The 27,684-nt window shown below is 29.1% G+C and overlaps 1 protein-coding gene across 3 annotated transcripts; it reads left to right on the forward strand.

The window, feature by feature from the left end:
* LOC103578743 (uncharacterized) lies at positions 1-27,684 on the forward strand. Of its 3 annotated transcripts, none has more exons than XM_014443164.2 (9): positions 1-737; positions 11,816-11,927; positions 11,996-12,102; positions 15,808-15,934; positions 16,044-18,295; positions 18,492-18,623; positions 18,920-19,111; positions 19,184-19,329; positions 27,515-27,684. In XM_014443164.2, the coding sequence occupies exons 2-9, from the start codon at positions 11,859-11,861 to the stop codon at positions 27,634-27,636; spliced, it is 3,147 nt and encodes a 1,048-aa protein (XP_014298650.1). In that variant the 5' UTR covers positions 1-737; positions 11,816-11,858; the 3' UTR covers positions 27,637-27,684. The 3 variants fall into 3 exon arrangements, with proteins under 3 accessions (XP_014298650.1, XP_014298651.1, XP_053598329.1); XM_053742354.1 differs by lacking the exon at positions 1-737 and adding an exon at positions 1,233-1,264; XM_014443165.1 differs by lacking the exon at positions 18,492-18,623 and having other exon boundaries at positions 2-737.

The following is a 27,684-nucleotide window of genomic DNA, read 5'->3' on the forward strand; positions in this document are numbered from 1 at the left end:
TTTTTTTGGTAGTGTATATTATTGGTAGTGATTTATTCTGGTACAGATGTAATAAGGTTGAGTTATTAATGGTAGGCATATTAATGGTAATGATGCTAATGGTAGGCATTTTTGTGGGTGACCTGTATTGTGGTAGAGATGCTTATGGTGGAGATTGTTATAATCGAGTTTGTTACTGGGAGGGTTGTAATCTGGTAGAGTTGCAATGTGAGAGAGTTCTTAAGTGTTAGAATTGTTGATTGGTTGAGATTTTTGCGGGTAATGTTTAAAACTGGTATAGTTGTTGTGTGGTACAGTTACTTGTGATAGGCCTGGTTGTGGTTCAGTTGTCGTAAGGTAGAGATTTTTCTGGTACACCTATTAATGTGCCAATAATTTGAATTCTTAAATTCGAGATTTCGTTGCATGCGGTCTAGCCTTAAGGATTCCTGAACAATGGCTTTTTGGGTTATTGTAAATCAGCCATCTAGTCCGAAGTATCGCTACTGTCGCAAATATATTTTTAGCACATCTTGTACATTACCATGCTAGTTTATACTTTAAGATATTTAATATTGAAGAGTGTATAGAGATCTCCGATTGGTTGCATGCGATGACTACGGCCGGAAAAGTTAGGATAAGTGAACGTGGTGATCACATGTGACAGTAGTGTGTTTCGTGGTGTTTTTTTATTTTTAATAATGGTTAATAACGGATATTAGACAAGTTACTTAATAATAGATAATAGATTAATATAAGTAAGTATTTTTAATTTATAATTTTTATTATAATTACATTGTTTTACATTCGTTCATTATTGTCTAACAAATAGAAGGTTATTCATATGTTCAAGTAGATTATAAATATGTAAGGAAGCAGATTGCGGTTAGTGTGCATTTATAAACCACCCCATTTTCGTAGTTTACTGTTGAAATATATTATCGTTTATTTCATATTAATATATATAAATATACTGTTCCAAATAAAAGTTTTTTTTTTTTTGTTATCATCCATGCTGTATACATATTACTTATTTATTCTTGTAAATATATAAGCTAACATGAGAGGTGTGGCGTCTCTTAAGCAGAATAAATTTAAAATCTTGAAAGCGAAAATTTAATCATATAACGAGCTATTTACTTATTACGATATATAATTTCTCATTAACATGTAATATTACATCCTAATTTTTTCTTGTTCCACTGCTTTTGTTTATTCTACAGTAATTTTAGTTATGGAGTAGACTTTAATGCAATACAACGTGGTATTGATAACAACTAGTGAGGTTAGAATAAAAAAGTTCATTCGTTAAGAATTAAAAAGATATAACGTAGAAAATGCAAAAATTGTTATTATTATTAATAACAGATCATTTATTTGAATTAATTTTCTATATCGATGTTTTTTTCAATTGAAACAATTGATTCAATTGTTGATTCATCAGATTTTGTAATAGACTAAAATCATTATAAATAATGCTATTTATTTATATTGCTTTTTTTGATGCGTTTTATGAATAAGCATTCCTTATTTTAGAGTTTCACAAATTCAAACATGTATATAAAAATCGAACAGTCAACCAAACCACTGAATTATAATGATACTGAATTTAGCTAACTTCTAATAATTTTTTGATTTTTTCAAAAATGATAAATTATAAAAAAAAAATATTTTATAAAATTGCATCTAAGGTAAAAGACCCAGTTATCGACCCTGGCTCAGTTTCTGACGTTTTCAACTTTTTTCTTACTTATTTAAAAAATTATAACTTTAAAAAGAAAATCAATTTTTTCTTAATTTATTGTAATCTATTCTGAACCAAATTAATGGTAATTTTAAAAAATAGAAAATATCAACAGAATAGAAAAAAATATTTTATGCATAAGAGGCTGAGAAAACCATTTTTTAAGTAGAGCCCAAACAGTTTAAGTTAGGAAGTACGACGATTGAATCTGTGCAATAATTATCATGTAAGTAAAACAATTGAACTAAAAATAGATGGATAGATCAATATTTAATTAAAATTTATTTGAATACACTTATAAAACATATAAAACGAGTTTTGTAGATGAAATTTGAGGCTCAATAACTAGGCTCAATTTTTAAGGTATGATGGAGTTGTTGACCCTAAACTTCTAACTTACTGCGAGCGACGTTATCTGTTTAATTACATGTCTATGAAATGCAACAATATCAATATTTATTGTTTTCCTTAATTATTTTCTACTATTATTCATAACAAAGTGATAAATTAACATTTAATATTCATTTTTTTAAATAAAAGATCATAATTAGATCTTGAAAGTACATATTCTTGGAGTGATAAAATTATTGTAAAAATAATGGCAATTTCGATAGTATTTAAATTGTTATGACTCTTTTAGTTGAATAACATTCTTATTATGATAAAATTAATTTTTTTATTGTTTTTTTTATTCAAGAGTTTAAAAAAAAGACGACGAGCTACGATGAAAAGTAATGAGAATAGGCGCTAGTCAATATGACTTTAATTATTTATATTTTAAGTATTGAAAAACCACGTTTTTGTCACAATAAATGTCGAATTTATTTGTCTCAATAATAATTTTAGTTTATTCAAACTTAGTAAGTATTTCATTACCTAATCATTGTATAATTTGAGGGTCAGAAACTAGGCCACTGTGAAGGTCAGAAACTGCGACCTGATAAATTCTGAGGGTAAACAACTGAGTCTGAATGTCAATTTTTAAAACGTCAATTCAAATTATTAATTAAATTCAATTAATTATTTTATGCGCATGACTAAATTTAACAAATCATTAACTAGTCGATAGACTTATTAGTTTTCTCATTAAATTAAATCTTACATTAATTATCATAGTATAACCCCAACCGGCACTCTATAAAGGTCAGAAACTGAGCCCCTTACCTTATAACTTTTTTTTTTAAATTTTCTATATCTGCATATCTTAGTTTTTGTTTTGTTGTTTCCAAACAAATTGTTGAAAAAAATTCGTCTATCGGTTGACCCTGCGGGCCAGCCCCAAAACTTCCCGCTGTGTTCGAGTTCCTTAGGCTCGAAAACATCGCTGTAAATACATTTTCAAGCTTTTCAAGCTCGAAAATACTTCTGTATACCATTATTTTCGAAAAAAACCATTTTTAGCATTTCTTTCTCCCACGATATCTCACGAACAAATTATCCAATTTTGATGTTTGAGATGGCAATTGACGCGTTTTAATAGATTCTAAAGCTGAATAGATTTCGGAATTGTTTTGTAGAGTTGTTTTACAGATATTCGCAAAAAACTGTTTTTCACCATTTCTTTCTCCCGCGATAACTCTCGAACGAATTATCCGATTGAGATGGCTAAGGCGGCAATCGACGCGTTTTATTTTGTTCTAGAGCTGATTAGATTTTGAAGTTGATCGTATAAGTCGTTTCTGAAAAATTAATGAAAAACTAAAAAAAGAAATTTGGAATGAATCGGTCAGTCATTTCGAAAATATTTGGAAAAAAACCATTATCCACCATTTCTTTCTCCCGCGATATCTCTCGAACAAATTATCCGATTTTGATGTTTGAGGTGGCAATCGACGCGTTTTATTGAGTACTAGAGCTGATTAGATTTTGAAGTTGATCTTATGAGTCGTTTTGGAGAAATCAATAAAAAACTAAAAAAAAAATTTTTTTTTTTCGTAATTCGCAAATATTTTCGAGTCTATTCGATCAAAAAAATCTGAAATTTTCAGGAAAGTTGATGGCCAACAAGCTCTTTCGATTGCCACCTCACACACACACACACACACACACACACACACACACACACACACACACACGCACACACACACACACACACGCACACACACACACACGGACACACACACACACACACGGACACACACACACACACACGGACATCATTCTGAAAATAGTCAGAATAGCTTCCTAGGACCTCCAAACGTCGACATCTGATGAAAACTCGATTTCCGAAAATCGGGGTGAAAACAATAACTTCCCGAAATTTTTGAAAATCGTCGATTTTCTTAGCGGGAAGTTAAAAAAAAACTCGGAAATTTTTAATTGTCTGCTAATTGCAAAGTCATGATTTATTACGTTTCATTTTCCCGTAACTTCAAATTTTAAAGTATAAATCTGAATAAAAATTAAAGTAAGTATGGGTAATACCGCGACTTGATATGTGCGTCTAACTTCCAAATCATATCTTAAAGATTTACTATAAAATATCGGCTTCAGTTTTTGTTTGAATCAATAAATAACTTATCTAAAACTTGAAGAAAAATAAAGAGTATGATTTGATGTCGATTTCATTAAATAATTAGCATTTGAAAAAAAATTCCAAGTGTTACTATTACCGTGGATCTTGAAGAGACTTTTTACAATTACCGTGTGACAATTACCACAGAATCCGATGGAACAAGATTCAATGAAATAAATTAGAAAGCAACGGTTTAATTCAAAAAAACGAATAGTTTTTTTTATAAAAAATAAACTTTAAACTTTAATAATGTACATCATGTTTAAATTATAGTATAGTTAACCAATACAATTGATATTGTTAGTCATATAAAAACATTCGATTTAATCAATATTATTATTATTTATTTTCTTGACAGCTCTGCAATAATTTTGCCTCTTTGCGCTTCTTTCATCGCTTATAATAAATTTTTATGTATATAATTACACTTTTCTTTTTTAACTTCCGCTAAGAAAATTGATGATTTTCGATAATTTAGGGAAGTTGTTGTTTTCACCCCGATTTTCGAAAATCGAGTTTCCATTAGAAGTCAACGTTTAGAGGTCCTGGGAAGCCTTCCCGGCTATTTTCAGAATGATGTCCGAGTGTCTATGTATGTGTGTGTGGGGGGGGGGGCGTGACCGGCCTATAACTTTTTAACTAGTTAACCGATTTGAAAAGTTCTTGCGGCAATCAAAAGAGCTTATTGGCCATCAACTTTCCTGAAAATTTCAGATCGTTTGATCAAGCAGACTCGAAAATATTTGCGAATTACGAAGAAGAAAATTTTTTTTTTAGTTTTTCGTTGATTTCTCAGAAACGAGTTGAACGATCAACTTCAAATTCTAATCAATTTTAAAACTTGATAAATCTCATCGATTCTCGCCTTAAACATCTCAATCGGTTAATTTGTTCGAGAGATAACGCGGGAAAAAGAAACGGTAAAAAACTTTTTTTTTTCGATTATTTTTGAAGTGACTAATCCGATAAATTTCAAAATCTTATCAGCTTTAGAACTTTATAAAACGCGTCGATCGCTGTCTCAACCATCTCAATCTGTTAATGCGTTCGAGAGATATCGTTGGAGAAAGAAATGGTGAAATCGCTGTACCAATCGATTCCAAATTTTAATCAGCTCTAGAATTCAAGAAAACACGCCGATTGCCCCCCCCCCCCAAACATTAAAATCGGTTCATTAGTTCGAAAGATATCGGCGTTGATAGGATAAAAAAATAACATTTTATGTTATTTTTTCCTGATAAATCAAAGAATAATGTACTAAAAAGTGTCTGCAATCATACCAACTCTTCTTCATAGTCCCTTTCGATCATTATATAATGTCATCTAACTTGTTCGTTAGTTTAAATTATATCCGCAAAAAATTGAAAAAACACAGTTTTTAATATTTTTATTGGATATTTCATATATTATTGCTCTGACCTCAGTCAAGACTCAGTCAAATCTTGATTTTGATCACTGATATTGATTTCTGCCTCAACATTTTTAGTTTATTGAACATAATCGGGAATAAAAATTTGAAAACCGCTTCTTCATTAATTATTTTTAATTCTTAAATTTTCAAACTTTAGTATAAAACATAACTTGTTAAAGCTTGAAAAGCTCATAAAAAGCAATTGCATGTAGTATTATTTTTGAGCTCGAAGGCTCGAAAATATATCAACAGTAACGTTTTTGAGCTCCTTGATCTCGAAAACGGCGGGAAGTTTTAGGGCTGGCCCGCAGTCAACCGATAGACCGATTTTTTTTTTTTTTCGTATTTTTAGAATTTGTTTGAGCTTTTGCTATTGTGATTGTTTTAGTACAAGATATACAATGAAGTGTATTAATTTTGAGGTTATTAATAATTATATTTTAACCACGGCAATTGTCGCATGCGCCTAAGATGCGACATATGTTTCTATAACCGTGGAATCGCAATAAAACCGCGGTAATACTGACACGCCACAAAAGTTGGTGACAATTATCGTAGCAGTAAATTAAAAGTGACGATTAATTAAAATTAAATGTTTGCCAAATTTTTTATTGTTAAAAAGTATACTCTTACTCTGAAATGCCATAAGTATAGGTATCAAAGCATTAATTCATGAAAAACACATTTTATTCGAACCTACAGTTGCCCACTGACTGCAAGAAAATGACAATATTTTCCTAAAACGATCAATCAGTTTTCAATAATTTATAAGAAACTGAAGAATTAAATTTCATACCGGACCGTTTGTAAACTACATTCCTGAAATAGTAAATTTATTGCTGGGTTTTTTTAAAACTATACTCAGAAAAATAAGTAATAGGAGTTACTATCTAGTTATGGTAAAAATTTCTACTATCAATCAGATAGTAGTAAATATCATCTAGATTGTAATATTTACCATATTTATGATAATTGTTACAATCCTTTATGTTAACTAGAGTTAATTATTATAATTATTTTAAATAGTTATACACTTATCCAAAAAATTAAAGGAACAAAAAAATTTTATAAAATTTTTAGCAGTTTTTGGAAGTCCGTATTTTCGTGAAAAATCATCGTATCGAAAAAATAAAAAAAAAAAAAAAAACAAATTGAAGCTTGAAATCTCTAGTTCAAAGAGATTATTATTTTTTTTATTGATATATACAAAGTAGCGATGAGTTGACTAAAAAACCAGAAAATGGCCATTTTTGTGGGTTTTTCAAATTGATATTAAGGATGAAAAAAAATTTTTTTTATAAAAAATCAAAAATAGAGCTTGTAGGATGTTTATTCAAGTTTCTCAAACTGCCCTTTAAATTACTTTGCGATTATTAGTTGCTGAGATATCGATAATCAAAGAGAAAAGGATCCTTTTTAATTTGAAGGCTGATATCTCAGCAGCAAATTATCGTACAGAGAAACAAAAAAAGGCAAATTGTAGCTGAATAAATTTTCTGAACGAGCCATCAATTGGTTTTTTCGAAAAAAATTTTCCCGGCCCCGTAAACCTAAAAAACAAAACCAAAAAATTTAGAAAAATTTTGTCTCGACTTATTTCTTATGATTCCGCAAAAACCGTGGCTCAAAAAATTATTTTGCTAAAAGATCTTTAAACTAGAGATCTCAAGCTTCAATTTGCTTTTTTTATTTTTTCGATACGATCACTTTTTACCAAAATACAGACTTCCAAAAATTGCTAAAAATTTTCTTGTTCCTTTAATTTTTTGGATAAATATATTTATAATCCAGATGATAACAGTCACCATCAGAAATTATAATAGTTACCATCTACGGTAAGTAGAATAACAATTAATTCAATTAGGGTTGGGGGAGGGGCAGAGTGGGCCCCTCAAAATTTTCCATTTGTCAATAAATTCGGATGGATAATAAGCTTATTGAAATTTCTTATATAATGAAGAATAAAATAGACCACCAATACTGTTCATTAAACATAATTTATTAAGAAAGTTAAAGATAGGGGAGCCTGGGGCACGACGGCTTCCTTAAGTCGGTTTTTTTGTTTTGTGGATTTCAACCATCAAATTCGTTTATTTTCCGTCTATTCCGAAGGGATCAGTCAAAATTTTGCAAAAAATTAAAAAAAATTTTTTTTTCTGGGGCACGACGGCCCCCTCTTCAAAAAATTATAAAAAATTATTTTTTCTTTTTTTCCGGCAAGTTATGACCTATAATGTTTTCATCATATTTAAGGCCAATATGTAATATGTGGGGTAAAATGGACCACTCGAAAAACAGAATTGTAACGGTAAAATTTTTTTTTCATTTTTCGTCGTTATGACCTCTATAATGTTTTTATTATATTTTAGGTCAATATGTGATATGTGGGGCAAAATGGGCCACTTGAAAAAAATTGAAAACGGAAAATAAAAAGATAAAAAATTTTTTCGTTACAACTTTTTTTTCGAGTGGTCGATTTTGCCCTACATATCACATATTGACCTAAAATATAGTAAAAATATTATCGAGGTCATAACTTCACGGAAAATAAAAAAAAATAAATTTTTTATCTAATTTTTGAGGGGGGGCCCACTCTGTCCCTAATTTTCGATTTTTTAATTTTAATCGACGCAGCATAATGAGGTGAAAATAAGTATCAAGGATCTAAAAATAAGTAAACGTGTTGAAAAAGTTAACGATATTATAATTATTTCCCTTAAGGGGCCCACTCTGCCCCCCTCCCCTGCTCCTACAATAAAACTGTCAGACGAACCATCATTTTACAAGGTTAAAACAACACTAAATGTTAATAATAACCAAATTTTATTGATTACTCAGTACTTGGATGATTCTTATTTTGATGAACATACTCAATCATTCAAAGCTATTGACAGAAGCTCTCTCATTTGGAAATTTATATTTTACGCTGATCTAGACTACTGTACAGTAATTTATTTCAACATTTTAAACAATAAAATGTATATTACTAAATTTTGAATTTAAATAGAAAATTTGTTTACAATTTAAAAGTAACATTAAAATAAGGCTCGTACGTCAATGAAAAGTTCACAATATAAATAATTTTAATATTTGTATTTTAACTTTAAAAAAATTGTCATTTTCTTGTAAAAAATTTATAAATAAAACTTGAGTATGTTTGTCGGCAGCAGGCGTTTTGATCCCCGGACAAAATATCCTTGGCAAAATATCCCCAAGATAAAATATCCCTAAGACAAAATATCTCCAGACCAAATACCTCGATGACAAAATATTACCAAGACAAGGTCTATTTTCGAATAAGTTCGAAAGTATAAATGTTGATGACAATAATAGCAAAAAAATATTTTTATAATGTTGAACTTACATAATTCACGGAAAAAAAAAATAGTAGTGGCTACTCTCTGGGATAGTACTGAGTACTTTCTGAAAAAAAAAAAAATTCAGACAGTACTGTATGCTATCTAGACTATATCCACTACTCTTTGGATAGTACTGAATACTATCCCGGACAGTAGTGGGTATCGTGTATATAGTAGTGGATACAGTCTAGATAGCATACAGTTTTTTATAAGAATATGAATTGAAAAAATATTGAAAATTGTATAGTGATATTTTGTCATCACGATATTTTGTCCGGGGATATTTTGTCTGGGGATATTATGTCGGGGATCAAAACGCATGGAACCCAAAATTTGAGAGGGCCCATTTTGTTCTCCCTTCCCCTACTTAAAAATTATTGAATTTTCGATCGATTTTTTCATTGCGATCAATAATATTAATTACCATCTCTGATAGTAACTGTTATCATCTTGCTAGTAATTTTTACTATTCTGACAGTAACTGTTATCATCCAATGATGGTTAATCCTATTAAAAAAAATTATAACACGAACTATCTTTGCATTTAAAAATTTTCCTATCATTCTAGATGATTGGAGTTAAAAATTTAGAATTATGAACACAATTACTTAATTTTCTGAGTGTACAAAAAATTTTGTATCATTCATTTATTGACAGGGAGCGCGACGAAAACGACATCTGATGGTTTCAAAAAATCATGCTCTATAATTGTAAAAGATATATAAAATCAGTGTAAAAAATAAAAATTCATTATAAAATCAAAATTTAAAAATTTATACAATGATACAAATAAAAAAGTGCAATTGTAATTTTGATAGAGTACACTAAATTAAATATATTTCGATAAAGAGAATAAAGATAAAAACTTTTTATAAATATGAAATACTTTTATTTTAGAATAGACCTTAATAGCCAGACATTGCTCTACAAGTGTTGTAGAGCAACACTTTCGGCTAACTTAACGAGAAAGTTTCTGGCAAACCTTGGCTGTATAATACTTTCCTTTAAGTTAGCTTCAGAATACGACATTAGCTTGAATGTAACTTGTCAGAATAACTTGCCGTCAATTTGAAGTGAAACTTTCAATCAACTTAACGTCATTGTCTGACGTTCATACTTGTAGTCAAATTAAATAAAAAGTTGCAGACAATTTACTGTCAACTTAAAGGTAACTGCTTGCTCTCTAACACTTACCTTTAAGTTACCTTTAAAATACGGCAGTAGCTTGTAGTTAACTTATGGTTAGGGTGGCTATCAGGGGAATAAGTTTAACCGATAAAATTAAAACAAATAATAAATGATATCTACAATAATAAAAGTTGAAAAAATAGTTAAATATTGATTTGAGTTTTTTAACAAAATTGAAGCACAGTCGACTTTATTTATGAGGCCACTCTGAAAATGTCCATGCACCTAATTTGAACGTTCAATCGGTCTCCCACCAATGGACAGTCATAAATTGTTTAATACCCTCTGTTTATGTCCGCAACAAATGTTTTGACTCGCTCTCTTCAAGTATCCGTATATAAATTTAATTAATTAATATATAATTAACAAAATTAAAAAAATTTACAGCACTTAATTGTATGTCTATGCAGTAGAGTAATCATATTTCAAACAAAAACGTAAATTTTTAGAAACAAATCAAAGTTCGAGCTTCAATATCTCTTAAATGGTTGAATTTATGAAAAAAACATAAGAAGCCTTTTTTTAAAAGTTTAGAATTCCCTACAAAAATTAGTATCAGTTGTAGCTGTACACTTATTTTTCAGCAAGATATAAAATTTTTCTCATTGCACTAACATTTTATATTTAATTTTTACATGTTTATTTTCAGCGAGTGCATGATTTAACGAAATTATGTCCACAGCGAGCGCTGTGTTCGATTGAGTTGTCCCTTCCATATACTAGGCTCCTTGCCAATACTTGGCTTCCTGCCAATAATATAAAGAATACTCACACTTACCCAGATTGGAATTTGAAATTTACTCTTGTATTTATTTAAGTATATGTAACAAAGTTTAAAACTAGTAAATTTAAAATATAAGATAACTGAAAAATTTTGCTTTAATCTCAAGTAGCACAAAAAGAAAAAAAAAATTGGCAGACTTTTTTTTTTATTCAAGTTAAATCTTAGTTAATATTTAGATTTTTTTATTTAAGTCTTATGTTATTAGTACAAGTAATCTTTGAAACATTTTTATTTTTTATGCGGTAAAAAAATATTAAGATTCCTTTATGGAATTTTTGCCCTTTCCAGTTTGTAATTAAAAGAATGATTATAACTCTGGCTGGAATTATTATTTTTTATTAAATTATAGTTCATTTCATAATTGCTAGAATAGTAAAAAGCACAACAAATGTTACGACAGTTAAAAAATTGTTTTTTTTTTCATCGATTATACTCCCACTTAAAAATAAATACGATTCTATCCATAGAATCTCAAAGCTTTATGTATATGGTCCATAATTGCTTATAGCACTTTCACATAGAACTCATTATTCTCATAAAATCATTCTCATATTAAATTAATTTCAGCTTAAATAAATAGGTAATTTGTACAAGTAATTACTTTTAAAGCTTATAAATTGTAAACTAATACTTAGATTCATAAAATTATTGGTATATTAATTATTAATAATCTATCGGGTTTGTTTTTTGTCGATTAATGTTTTGCAATGCATAATATTAATATTGAATAAATTAAAAACATATTCAACATTTCAAACTAAAATTGAGAAACTATTAAAAATCAAATTTAGTTTTTCTCGTATAGTACTTAATTAAGCATTATTAATTTTTACAGACTTTTCTTGACGACGATAATATTTCTGTAAAATTTCATTGTCATGGAAACCGATTATTTAAATTTTCACGATGAAGAACACTTCCCCGAATTTTCCGTCAATCTTGATCAGGTAAAATAATAATAATAAGAATAATCATAATAACCATAATAATAATATTGATAATAATTTTTTTCTAGTATAACTTTTCTGCTGATGCTCATAAACTACACATGGTTATTGATGATGACTTCGATTATATCCAGAGTCAACGAGCACCTGAAAGTTTTTGGGAGGTTGAACAAGAGTAAGATATTGAAATATTTTTTTTTTTATTCTTAATTCAGAAAATCCTTGACTACGGGGTATACTATTCATACTATTAATTTATTAAGAGCCAACGCGAAGTATGCTATAAATTTAGAAATTGGAAAGTTTAAATTCATTTTTTTGTTTTTTTTTTTTTAATAGTAGCTTATGCAGTTAATTTTCCATCATATTCTCATTACAGATCGTTACTATACAATTTACAGTAATAAGAATTATTTATATTCTAATAACTGGGGACCGCGAAAATAAAAATTAAGATTTTTATAAATGATTACTAACATTTTTATTACAATATTTAATACAAAATACTACAACATCTATCTGCAGTAACCTTTTGTACTGATACATTTTTTTTTTACTGCTGAATGGTATTTTTTGTTGACAGTCTTTATCTGCTCTTTTTATCACTCTGTGTTCTAAAATATGCTTCATGATCCCTGATTGAAAAAAACGATTTGCAATGTTGAAAGCCCTTATTCTCTTAAGAACGTTCCCACCAAAATCACTTTTCTCACAATCTTCGTGAAATTTTGAATACACATACTTTTAAGTATCCTTTATGCGTAGAAATTTAGCGAAATAGCCCTTGCGGTACTAAATTTGTAATTATGAACTATTTAGATTTGCATATTTAATATGTGAACCCTCCCTCAGTCAGTGTGGTAGCACACGTTGTCATGAATAAAAATAGAAATTTTCTTACAATTGATTTGAAAAACTGAAAATCATTAATTGAAGATATAACGAATATGTTTCTGTAAAAATAAGAAAAACAAGCGGTATTTATTTTGTTGTAAAAAATGCTAAAAGTTAGCTACTCTTAACAGTTTTCGAATTTTCTGTCGTTGCTTGAATCGTGAGAGATAGTGACTTGGCATCGTTACACTGGGCGGGAAGTTTAGAATCTGGAATTTCACGTTGAGCTGTTTCATGAATTTCAGACATACTTGCTAAGGCTTTGGTTATTTTAGCACCAATCTTTTTTTAAATAAATATTTGTTTACAATCACCAATATAAAAGTAACCTCTAAAAATTTTTCAAAACATTTCAATTCTACCAGAGAATCGACACAATGAGAATATTTTTGGACTTTTGCGCATATGAGAGCAAGCGAAAAAGCAGACTGTACCTCAACTAGTTTTCATTATATTAATACAACTTAACATAGGGAGAATCGTCTTTAAAATTAAGCACGACTTCTCGGTGGGTACGTCCTTAACATAAATCACTCAAAATTTCATGAATTACGTTGGTAAAGCGATACTCATAATCAGTGTATTTAAACAACAAATCAGTGAATTCTCACTAATAAATTTGATGCTACAATTTTCCCTAGCAAATTAATGATTTTCACTAATAAAGTAGTGAAATTGTTAATTACTCTAGTCATGTTTGGTCATGTCTTATCATGCTTAATCGTACGTAGTTAGTTACAATCCCTGTCTGGACGTTCATAATTGATGCAAGAGTATTCGCATTGTTGATGCGCGGTAATGCATGATCATCCGTGACTTTTTTGTCTTTCGTATTTAATGTCAAATGACTTCTAGCGTTGATCTTAATATATAAATATATATATATATATTACACTTGATAATGTACGGTCTTGCATAGGTGTATGTCGATATTCACGAGAGTCATTCATTATTCTAGTGAAAAACTAATAATTAAATATTTTACTAAATATAAATATAATTATGGCGTTATTTTTAACAATTTTAATAAAAAAAAATTTCAAAACAAACAAAATTGAAGTACAGAACAATAATATATCTATACGAAGATTACGTCAATCATTACATCCCAGATTTTTTATTTCTTCATCAATTATTCTTTGGTATCATACGAATAAACTATTTACACTTGCGCTATCACATGAGTAGTTCAGCGCAGTGAATAGCACCAAAGACTTTGAATCGGAAGCATCCAGGTTCTCGAGCCCAGCAGTCACCGGGATTTTTTCATCAATCAAAATCATGTATACTTCCTCTAAGTAATGGTACTAATACATTAGATCACATTCCGGATCTAATTAAAAGTCATTTTTTTTTTCGCAATATATTTTTTTTCATCGATTAAATCAGTGGATTCTCATATTCACTTTTCAATTTAGTGGACTTTCATATTCACTTATCAAATCAGTAAATTCTATTATTCGCACATTCATATAGCGAATTTTCACTAATTTTGCGTGGTACGATTGCAGCATTGACAAAAAGGGAATATGCACTTGAAATTATTGAAAAATAACTAATTCATGTTTTGAAAGTTCGTAACATAACACATAATATAATTTAATACCTCAGATTCATTGCACTCGTGGTTGTGTATTATATTGAAATATTTTTAATTCTTCTAAAATGAACGGTATTTTTGAGATTTATTAAACCAATTATGATAGGTTATAATAAGATTCCTTGAAAAATCGACCATGAGAATAAATACCATACCTAGATTGTTTAAAAAATTTACCTAAAAATACGAATCGTCATTCTCGGAAAAAAAATCTGGGCGTCGGTTGACCCTGCGGGCCAGCCCCAAAACTTCCCGCTGTTTTCGACCTCAAAGAGCTCGAAAACATTAGTGTAGATATATTTTCGAGCTCCTCGAGCTCGAAAATGCTATCACATGCAATTGTTTTTTTACGATCTTTTCAAGCTCTAACAAGTTACCTGTTATGCTGAAGTTTGAAAATTTAAGAATCGAAAATCATCAATGAAGCGGTTTTTAAAATTTAGTTCCTGATTATGTTCAGTAAAATAAGTATATTGAGGCAGAAATCAATGTCAGGGATCAAAATTAAGATTTAAATAAGTTTTGACTCATGTAAGAAACAATAAAATATGAAATATCCGATAAAAATATTAAAAACTACGTTTTATCGATTTTTTTGTTGATAATATGATTTAAACTAAAAACCAAGTTCGATGACATTATATGATCAAAAGAAACCATAAAAAAATGAGTTGGTATGATGTCAGGCACATTTTAGTACGTTATATTCTAAACTAAAAAACTAAAAAAAAAATTTTTTTTTTTTCGTAATTCGCAAATATTTTCGAGTCTATTCGATCAAATAATCTGAAATTTTCAGGAAAGTTGATGGCCAACAAGCTCTTTCGATTGCCACCTCAACCATCCAAATCGATTCATTAGTTCAAAAGTTACAAAGAGTTTACACACACACACACACACACACACACACACACACACACACACACACACACACACACACACACACACACACACACACACACACACACACACACACACACACACACGACTCGGACATCATTCTGAAAATAGTCAGAATAGCTTCCTAGGACCTCAAAACGTCGACATCTGATGAAAACTCGATTTTCGAAAATCGGGGTGAAAACAATAACTTCCCGAAATTTTTGAAAATCGTCGATTTTCTTAGCGGGAAGTTAAAAATATATTTTTATTAATAGAAATATTAAAAATGAGGACTTAAGAAAAAAATTATTACCATGGTTGAATAAGATAAAATAACGATTGACTATGAGATTAATCTCGTTTTTTTTAAATGATTTGGAGTTTTTGAATTTTCGTGGCTCATGACAAGATTAAATATTTATGTTCATATAAAAATATACTAGTTTTTCAATTATTGATAATGATTGAATTTACCAAATAATTTTTTTTTTTTAATGTTTAAAGACTCAACGGAGATATGGCTGTACTACCTGCATCAGGTGTATCTTCAGTTATGCCGAAAATTGAGAATATGAAAGAAGATTTTGTGAAAGTTTTCACAGATTGGAATGAACACATTGGTTACCTAGAGGTGAATTTTCACTGTCACTTATAAAAACGCAAAAAAAAAAAATAATAAAATAAAGAAGAATCCAATATTGTTTATTAAAATACTGTAAACAATTTTTTATATTTTTTAGGAATATGATATCAATGATGATTTTATAGCACTCAACAATAATTTACCGGAAAATTTAAATATCAGTCTCTCTGATATGTTTACTGATGACAATATCGATATTCATACATCTCCAATTAAAACTACCCAAAAAACTGTAAAAATAATTGCAAGTCCTACTAAAAATACCGTCGAATGTCCATCATCATACCCGTTATCTCCTGCTAAAGAAAGTTCGGTTGTGAAGAAATTAAAATTAGATTTAGAAATAAATCAGCAATCATTTGAAGTAAAAGAAAATGATGATGATTCAGTAGAAAAAGAAGAAGGATGCATTGACGTAGAAACAGTATCAGAATATCAACCGGTGTTAGAAGCTTGTGATGTTAAAAGTTTATTAGAACAGTTTGAAGCTTCGGAAGCAAATTTTGATCTCATAAATCAAATTCCTAATAAAATAATTCCTGATAATATCCAAAAATCGTGTGAACTGAATGAGGTGGAAGCTAAGAAAGACATGTTAAAATTATTAAAATCAACAGAACCACAAGTATCAGAGCGACATAAAAATATCCGTGACTCTCTTCCCAAAGAAGTTATTGACAGGATAAATGCGTCCGCACGTAAGAAAGTTATTTCAGTTATTCCAGCATTGTCAACTACTACAAAAATTACTAATCGTAGTAGTACCCGCACACCTAAATCGACTACTGTTACATGTAATAAATCATCAAAAGCAATTAACGAAAATGCGTGTTTTTCATCTGATACTGTCATTTTGAATGATCACACTTACTGTACTATCACGACCGGCAACAGTAATTCTGTTTACGCGAATAATTACAATTTCACTGGGTATGCAACAAAGACAACTAAAGGAAAACATGGTGCAAAAAAAAATGTCAATCCAAAAGTTAATACCCCGGCACATAATCGGCGCCGTAATATAATTAAACGCATAGATAACTGGATTGACAGTAGCTCAAAAAAAGACAGTGGATTAGAGTCAGGTGATGTGAGTGATGCTGGCGACGAACTAGCTACTGTTTTAGCTACAAAAATTTCCGCAACTTCTAATGATCAACAAGTTGTTAATCAAAAAATTGATAAACGATGCAAAGTTAATAATTCTGTACCTGTAAATACAATGATAAGTGTTGATAATAAACTAAATCAATCGAAACCGATTCTTGGAATGAAAATACATTCAGCATTAGCTACGAGTATATTACAAATGAGAAATGGTGTTTTAACTAAAACAAAATCAGTAGATGAAAGTATTCTTAAAGGTAAAATGATTTCTGTATTAAAAAAACCACCCATTAATAAATTAATTGGATTAAATGAGAGTATAATAACAACAAAAAATAGCCTAAATAATGATGTTCAAAATATTATTGTACAAGATACTGCCTCAACTCAGTCATTGTCGTCCTCGTCTTCGTCGTCACTAATAAATGTAAACGAGAAAAAACCACCGCGACGAAAATTAAATTTAGCTGAATATAGAAGTAGGCGTGATCAGAAGAGTGATAGTAGTAGGACAAGTTCACCGATACAACCGATGTCATTGATTTATATTCATCATGCATCAACGACAACTGAACCTATCAAAGATGATCCAGAGAATCCTATATGGTCAGAACGTGAAATTGTTTCGATGTTAAAACCAAAAAATATGATTGATGAACCGCGAATAAAACCTATTACACGTGATGTGACTGTACAGACGTATGAAACTGTTTTTGATAATCCTAAAAGTTCTCATGTAAAAATTAATAATCCAGAAGAAGATAGAAATAACATGGATGTAGAAGTAGTAAAAGATGATAAAGTTAATAGAATTGAAAAAAATCAAGTTTATGATAAAAAACACTATTATCGGCAACGTAGGGTTTCATTAAGTTGTAGTCGGTCACGATCTAGAAGTCGTAGTAAAAGTAGTAACAGTACTCGAAGTCGCAGTCGAAAAGAAAATAAGATTGTGAGTTGTAAAAGAGTTAGTCGAAGCCGAAGTCAAAACAAAGGTAGAACTAGCAGAAACCGTAGTTGTAGTCGAAGTCGAAGTCGAAGTTTATCAAGTAAGCGAAATATCAGGCGTAGGAAAATTAGTCATCGTCGGAGTAGCGTCAGTTCAAATAGCAGTTGGTCTTCGCGATCGCGATCAAGATCTACTTACCGATCAAGATCATTCTCCAGATCATCTCGATCACGATCAAGATCTAGATCTAGGTCTAGATCTAGATCTAGATCTCACTACTCAAGTAGTACGAGGTAAGTTTTGGAAAACACAGTTATATTATTTTTTTGATTAATTTTTAAAGTAAACATAGAATTAATTACGATATATGACGACCATATATTTTTATTAAAAAATAAAAAAAATTATAAGGTAGTTTTTAAATTTGATTGAATGATGAAAATTAAATGCTATAATAGAAATATAATAGAGAAAGTCAAATGATTGTAGGTATTTTAAATATAAATCGGAAAGGAATAAAAGATCGAGTCAACGAAAACGATCACGGAGGCGAAGAACGAGTTATGATAGGTGCAGTCGTTACTCGTCGGAACGTAGTTATAATTCTTATAACGGACGAAGGTAAAAGAAAAAAAATGTTTAATTAGTTTTCATAAATATTTTTCAAACTAATTTATCCATTAAAATGATTGTTGAGTCATTAATTTACAAAATATAAACTACATTAAATATATTGTATGTCTAATTCATTCTATGTGCTTATTATTTGTTTATTACATAATTTCAATAGATTAATATAAAGAAAGTATTATTTTTTTATAATAATATTTCAAAATTGATTTTATTATACTTTTTATACGCAATTTTTCATTGGCTTAAATATATTAAAAGTATTAAAAACAATTTATTGTTATTAGATCTCCTAGCTACACAAGATATTCTTACAATACCAATACATGGCACAATCATGAAAAAACGAGACAAGTCGAAGAACGAAGAGTCATATATGTTGGCCGCATTGATGAAGGAATTACTAAAGCTGATTTACGTAAAAGATTTGAAGCTTTTGGACCGGTTTTAGATATTAGTTTACATTTTCGTGAGCACGGGTAATAACTTATTTATTGATTTGTTAACAATCGTTAATAAATTTTAAATAATGATATGGTAATTTTTTGTAGAGATAATTATGGATTTGTAACATTCGCCCACAAGAATGATGCATATGAAGCTGTGGAACATGGTAATGATGATCCTAATTTACCAAGATATGATCTGAGTTTTGGTGGACGAAGAGCATTTTGTAAAGTTAAATATGCGGATTTAGGTAATTATATAGTTTAATTAATTTTCATTGTTTTTATTTATAAAATTAAGATTATAGTTCCCAATTATCAATGTTAGGCAAAAAAAAATAATTTTCTAACAATTATCAGAAAATTGACGTCAATTGATCATCGAAAAATGGACCACCGGTAATTTTTTAGATAGAATTCTTCCAGAACTATGTCGATTACAATGAGTCTCATGTCGTAACTTAGAGAAAAAATTGCCATCATATCTCTTATTGCATCAAATAAAGTCGAAAAATACCATTGACTCGAAAGTTTATAAATGCATGTATGTTATAACACAATATTTTATTATCATCCGCTTAAGTTATCGCCTCAAACTGGATTAAATTTCAAACTCTCAAAACCTTAAACACCACGTGAACTGGAACTTGCTCAAATAGTACGATTCACACTCGCGTACAGCGTTGCATATTGCACGCCTCGGATGCGACAGTGGGAGATGTTGTGCTCTATAATTGACTCGTCCCGAAAACTGGATTTTCTTACCTCCAATTATTTCATCTGATTTTATAAATCATCTCTATGAAAAAAAAGTACACTAATGTATAAAGGAAATTCTAAAGAATAATTTGAATTTAATTTAATATTTTATTTAGCTACACTATAATGAGAAAAAAATATTTAAAATGAGACTACACGGAAACAAAATTCTAGCAAAATTTACGATATTAATATCGTAATCGTGGACTAGACTTTTATTAGCGTTAATTTTAAAATATCTTATTTCAAAATTTACTATGTGGGTTACATTTTTTACTATTTAACATCGTAATTTTTACAAAGACTTTTAGGATTAAAAATTATTTAAAAATTTACAATTTAACATCGTAAAAAAAAAAGAAATAAATATTACAATTCAAAAACTATATTTATTCCTATATTTATCTTTCTATGTACTTTTGTATAAAATAAATATTACAGTGTTGCCTCTGTTATATTACGATGTAAGCTATAAAAATTACGTTATTGTATCGTAATTTTTAAATATTAACTGCGTCCTCCGCAAGAGGCGCTCTAATGACTTATGAATGTTTATTCAAATCGTTTATATGGACCCTAAAAACCATCGAAAATGTAGGCTCTTCGGTGGCCGAGTGGTCTAAGGCGTCGGATACTTCGCACTCGAAAGGACGTTGGGTTCGAACCCAACGTCCGAACGATTATTGTTTTATTCTTTTATTTTAAATTTCTCTTCAAATTTTACGATATTCAGATCGTCATTTATATTAAAGAGCATAAGACTTCGTATTATTTGTCTGAAGTATTATTTCTTAAATGAAATTTTCAACGCTACATCATAAAAATTACGATGTTCAAAGTTTAGTCCACCACTACAATAATCAATAGGACAAATTACGATATTATTACCGTAAATTTTATTGGAATTTTTTTCTAATAAAGCAAGATATCTCTTGAAAAACTTAATTAATCAGTCCAATTTTTTTTTTCAATAGCTTCAGATTTTAGAAGAGTAGAAACCTTTTGAATATCACTGTTGTAGTCCTTCTCGTTCATTTATTATCAATTAAAAGCTGAAAACTGATTATGTTTACTACCCTGATTAAAAGAAACGATTCGAAACGATTTGCAATATTAAATGCCCATTAGACAGGCGATTCAGAAGTATTTAAAAGCATTAAAAAGTGTTTAAAATTTTTTTCTCTAATCTTTTTAAATCGTTTCTTTTAATAAGGGTAATGCTGAATCCGCCATTTTTATCACCACAAATATAAGCAGGCATAAAATTTTATAACTATTACTAGCTGCGAACATCCGTTTCGCTAGGTTTTTTTGGTAGTGTACTTATTTATGTATTTAAGTTTCTGGACTGTTCTGAAAATTTAGAAAACGATTTGATAAGTTCTAAAATATTTCAGTGTCGAATGTCACTTAAGATTAATTTTTATCGTCCTAGAATATTTTCCGATCAGGCTATTTAGATCATATTCGTGTAATTAACAACTTTTGAATATATTGTAGAATTTTTCATAATGTTTCAAAACTTTTAAAACAATCCAGAGCGTTCTAGACCGATAAAATAATTTTAAACTAATTTAAAACATTTACATAGATATCAGAATTTTACAGGAAGTTATCGAAGTTTCCAGAACAATCCAAAACATTCTAAATCAATTAGAATCATTTTTATGAGATTTAACCTTGCAGCACTCTCGTGAAACGCGCGATTATCATTGCTCTCGTGATGAGAAAAATTCTCACACATTCTGCGCAAGTGCGCGTATGCGCGTGCATCAACTTTATTTTGTATATATATATATATATATATATATATATATATATATATATATATATATATATATATATATATATATATATATATAAAAGACTGGGCCAAAAAAAAAATCGACTATTTTTTTTTCTTTCGATACTGTGAAAATATTATTCCTGATGACCAAAAAAAATTATTGTGCAAGTTTGAGCCCTTAATATTGATATTAAGAGGTGTATCGTTATGGCTATTCGTTTTTTTGACAGAAATTTCATTTTTTACCCAAAACTCGTAAATCATCTATCTGAAAAATTTGAGCAATGCACATTCTTAAAGGAAATTAAATTCCCTACAAAAAATAATTCCTAACAAATTGACGTAAAACGAGCCGTTTCCTTGTAACCGTGCCTTAAATATTGATTTGTTTTTTAAATACTTTACTTTTATTTTGGATTTTTGTAACTACTAGAAATATTAAAATTATTTCTAGTCAAGATACATATTCTTGGAGGAAATTTCATACTCTACAAAAAAGGTCCCTTAACATTTTTTGCGAAATTCACTCCTTCAAAAGTTATTTAAGGTTGAAGTTGAGTAAAAACGACTTAAGACGCGTTTTTATTTGTTTCTCTATTCGCACTCAACTGGATAAACGGTACTATCTCTGTTGCACTTGTACATTAAATAGGAACTTTGTCCAAGCTTTTCTCGTAAACGAATGGAAGTTATCAAAAAATTCAAGTGCACTTCGCTAGTTCATAGAGTAAAGCATCGGGTCTGTGTCTTTATTTTGCGTTTAGAGCTTTTATTTCAGAGAAAAGCTGGGACAAAATTATCTGAAAACCGTTCTTAAATAACCTGAATAACCTTTGAAAAAGTGAATTTTGCAAAAAATATTAAGAGACCTTTTTTGTAGAGTATGAAATTTCCTCCAAGAATATGTATCTTGACTAGAAATAATTTTAATATTTCTAGTAGTTACAAAAATCCAAAATAAAAGTAAAGAATTTAAAAAACAAGTCAATATTTATGGCACGGTTACAAGGAAACGGCTCGTTTTACGTCAATTTATTAGGATTTATTTTTTGTAGGGAATTTAATTTCCATTAAGAATGTGCATTTCTCAAATTTTTTAGATAGATGATTTATGAGTTTTGGGTAAAAAATGAAATTTCCGTCAAAAAACGAACAGCCATAACGATACACCTCTTAATATCAATATTAAGGGCTCAAACCTGCACAATAATTTTTTTTGGTCATCAGGAATAATATTTTCTCGCCTTCGGACAGAAAGCGTCAACTTTCGTTCCGCTGTGCAAAACAAAGTTGCCGCTATTCGCCTCCGTCGACGAGAAAAATAGTATACATTCCTCGGGAAGTAAATAAGAAAGCCTCAGATCACATGTTTGTTGACATTACATGTGATCTGAGACATTTCTTACTTTACTTCCCTAGGTGTGTAATATACTATTTCACAGTATCGAAAGAAAAAAAATAGTCGATTTTCTTGGCCCAGTCTAATATATATATATATATATATATATATATATATATATATATATATATATATATATATATATATATATATATATATATATATCAAACTGTTTCAAATTAAGGGACAATTTTTTTTTTTTTTATGAACATTGAAAAATCGTTTAAAAACTCTTTTATCATTTTTTGATAACTCCATCTGTTCAAAAGTTATTAGAGCTCGAAGTAAAGTTGGAGATTTTTTTACTTTTTCGGTGAAACGATCAGATTTATCACAAAATGTTATACGGTCTTTTATGTAGACAATTTTATTCTCCACAAATTATTATCAGTCAAGTTTTTTCGAATTCCACATCGTTTTCTAGTTATTCCCATTTTAATGTCGAGCTTTTGAAATATATCAGAACCACTTTTTTACGATGGTAAAATGGTCGCGACTATTAGTTGAAACTGATGGCTCAACTCTGCTGCAGCTCTGCATGCTGAGATATCAATAATCAACGACAGAGATATCCTTTTTTATTCATAGACTGATATCTCAGCAGCAAATTGTCGTACAAATAAACAAAACAAGCAAATTGTAGCTGAATAAGAAGCATAAATTCATTTTTCTGAACAAATTTTCCCGGCCCCGTAGACCAAAAAAAAAGGAACTAAAAAATTTAGAAAAATTTCGTCTCAAGCTAGGATAAACGCACCAATAGATGGACGTTTAAGCAAACTTTCATGTTTTCTAACCAAAATAAAGCAATAAAATATACATAAGTTCTAATAAAATGAATTATGCTTATGCGAAAATGTTTAATTAACTAAAAACAAATAATCAAAACTTTTTATAACGTAGTGGTTGGTTACAAAAAAGAAAAATTTAAGAAAAAGTCCAAATCTTCAGTAAATGGACAAAATCTCCAATAAATGGACAGCCAATACCAGTCGATGGACCCTTCTTGCAAATGATATTTTCATCTTATAATATATATAAAGAATTATTAAATTTTTTGTATAACAGCTTGTGTTCAATACAATTAATACAATTAATTGAAAAACAAATGTGAGATAATAATTTTCAAAATATATGTGGTATTTCTATTATCATCTTTAAAAATTTTTCACTCTTTTATACTAGGTAATGCAAAATATATGATAATATATTACGTAATATTAATTAATGATTTATAACCCTGATCGCGAAAAACTATTTGAAATGATTTAAAACAATTTAAATCGACTAATATATAGATATACACTTAGCATGGGTTAAATCATTCTTCTTAATACGGGAAATATTTATAAATTATTAATTATTTTACTTACATTTTATTTATATTAAAAAAAAAATAAATAAATAAATAAGTTTATGTTAACAAACAATTTCATTTAAATGTTATGAAAAAAAAAAAATGAAAATTTACCAGATAAATTCAATGTCCATCTATTGGGTTATGGTTAGAAATTTGTCTCCAATAGATAGACGGCAAATTTTCTTAAATATTTTTGAATTCATTTGTAAATTATAAAATTAATAAAATTGTTAATGAATACGAACACAATCATATAAACATATCTTATTATATTATTTATTTATATTAAATATAACAAATGTAGTTTACTGGTTATCTGTTACATGCTTAATAGTGGTGGCGCTTTCGAAGCAAAACGTTGTCACGTCAAATAAAAATTATTTTTTTTATGGTTATAACATATATTAAATTGAAAAAAAATTTATTGTGTTACATTTTCATTCTTAAATTTGATTTAATCGGTTATTAAAATAATATTCGTCCATCTATTAGGGAGTGTCCATCTATTGGTGTATTTACCCTATTTATTATGATTCCGCAAAAACCGTGGCTCAAAAAATTATTTTGCTAGAAGATCTTCAAACTAGAGATTTAAAGCTTTAATTTGCTTTTTTTATTTTCTCAATACGATCATTTTTCTAAAAGCCAATCGATTGCGGATTTAGTTACTTTTGACAAAAATAGGATATGACTTTTGGTTGAAGAGTTATTTGGAGGTAAAGCGGTGAAAAATAATTTTTTCAATAATTGAAAAAATTTTAAACACACTTTTTTCAAACTAATTGATCGATTTGGTTTATCTTCGAAACCTGATTGAAATAATGGTCCAAATGAAAAGAGTATAAGGTTTCATAAAGATCTGATAAGAATTTTAGGTGCTATTGTGATATGAAGAGGGGTTTTATTACATACATATAATTATATACACTTATAAATAATCTTTCCAACCAATTGTATTATTGGAATTCAGTCCACTAGTTATAATAGATTATGACAAAATTCTTTGTAAAATTTACCATGAGAACGGATACAATAGCTAAATTTCTCAGGAATTCACCTGAAAATGTCATTTGGTATTCAGAATGGAAGTAGATTTTACGGAAATCTAGTAAAATCGGTAGAAATGATCATTAAATGAAAAAAAAAAAAAAAAATTGAAACTTATTTCATTAGCTTCAAGGTTAATTTCACAGAAAGAAGCTGGGTTTTTCCAGTCGAAATTTTATTTGAGAAAAAAACCATCTAAGTAACGTTTTTCATTGTGATGAAAATTTTAGTTTACCACTATTTCATAAATATTTCATTTGACAAGTTCAACCGCCTGAAGAAAAAGTATATAAAAATTCTCAATGATCTATGAAAAGCACCCTATGTTATGATGGTATTTTTATCATATTACAGAAACCAGCCGAATAGTTTTAAACCTTTATTAAAATTGAAAAAATGACAGTGCTCCCTCTCTTAATTCCCCTCACTATGATTCTACTTCCCCTCATTTTGAGCGGAATGTGTTCCCCTACTCTCACTACATTATATACAAAATATATTTGTGTATGTTCAGAATGACTGCGCGCGCGTTTCTCTTTTTAGTATTCTTAAGAAAAAGTGGGGTTCCTCTCGAAAAAGGAATTCTTAGAATTTTAGCCCCAAGTTAGGAATTATAGGAAGAGAACACTGTATTGTGAACAAAAAAAAAAAAAAAACAAATGTTGGAAAATCTAAAAGTGCACACTTCCATTGCTTATTTTATTTCTAATCAATACTTTTATAACATTAATTTTTTTTTTTTATTCTGAAATTTTATTCAAGTTATAAATTGTCAATTTGATTTTTTATTTCTTATCTTCAGTTTAATATTTTTTTATTGACATTTTTTTTAAATATCCCAACTCTTTGTCCTAAATGCCACTCTGTTTTTTCAAAGCTATATTGTTACATTAGTGCTGCTGCCAGTAGTTGATGGAGAGAAAAAATGAAATCGTAGCATTTTTCGTTATTTTTGGAATCTTGAATGATCACTATTTCTAAATAAGTAGACCGATTTTACTCATTAAACTTGAGCGAGATAATTGTTCATGAAATAATTGTGTAGAATGAATGAAACAATCCATATACATAAACTTTTGAACCGATGGTATTTAAGAGAATCTAGTTGACTCTTGAATTATCGTAGATTGTGGCAAAATATATGAAAATTCTACCATGAAGACAGATGCAATGGCTACATTTCCATAAAATCTATTAAAAAAATCTGAGCAATGGCCTTGTGGGACAACCCAAAAACTTTTCCGCTGTTTTCGAGCTCACGAAGTTTTTTTTCGCCAGCGATATCGCTCGAACGAATTAACCGATTGAGTTGGTTGAGGTAGCAATCGACATTCTAGAGTTGATTAAAATTTGTAATTGATCGGTATAGTCGTTTCAAAGATATGAAGAAAATCGTTTTTTATGTCATTTGTTTCTCCAATAATATTTCTCGAACTAATGAACCGATTTTGATTTTCGAGGCGGCACTTGACGTATTTTTTCGAGTTCTAAAGCTGATTAGATTTTAGAATTAATCTATCGAGTCATTTCTGATAAATATAAAAAAAACTGAAAGAAATTTTTTTTTTCTCGTATTTCTTTATATCTTAGAGTCTAATCGATCGATCTTTCTGAACTTTTCAAGAAAATTGACGGTCAACAAGCTCTTTCGATTGTCACAAGAACCATTCCGATCAGTTTATTAGTTGAAAATTGATAGCAAGTTTAGACACATACACACACACACGCGCGCGCGCTTACTCAGTCATCATTCTGAACATGGTCAGAATAGTTTCCTAAGATCTCAAAATGTCGACATCTGATAAAAACTTACAATTGTCTTAATGGGGAGTAAAAAATTCAATTTATATAGCGGTTTTCTCTGCACTTTGTAGACGATTATTTTCATCCGTTTCCTAAACATACTTGAATGACTTTCAAATGACTCCAAAATGAGAGAAAGTTACTCTGAGACTCTTACAAAAAATATGAAAAGAACATTTTACTTGAAGTATGATATTCTAAATTATTTTGTCAAAAATATTCGTACAAATTAATTCCATTATAAAATTTTTTTTTATCAAAGTCTTTTCAATTTTTGTTTAGATGGAGCACCAAACAGTTCATACAATTCTGGTCGGAGTTCATTGAAGTCTAATAATGAAGATGATTCATTCGATCTTTTATTAAAAGAGGCTAAAGCGAAACTGCGTAATCGAAAGGTTTGACACACGTATATTTTATTAGTTTTTAATTTTATTTAATATATATAAACT

This window comes from Microplitis demolitor, chromosome 10 (assembly GCF_026212275.2).
Source record: "Microplitis demolitor isolate Queensland-Clemson2020A chromosome 10, iyMicDemo2.1a, whole genome shotgun sequence".
In the NCBI taxonomy this organism is placed as follows: Eukaryota; Metazoa; Arthropoda; class Insecta; order Hymenoptera; family Braconidae; genus Microplitis; species Microplitis demolitor.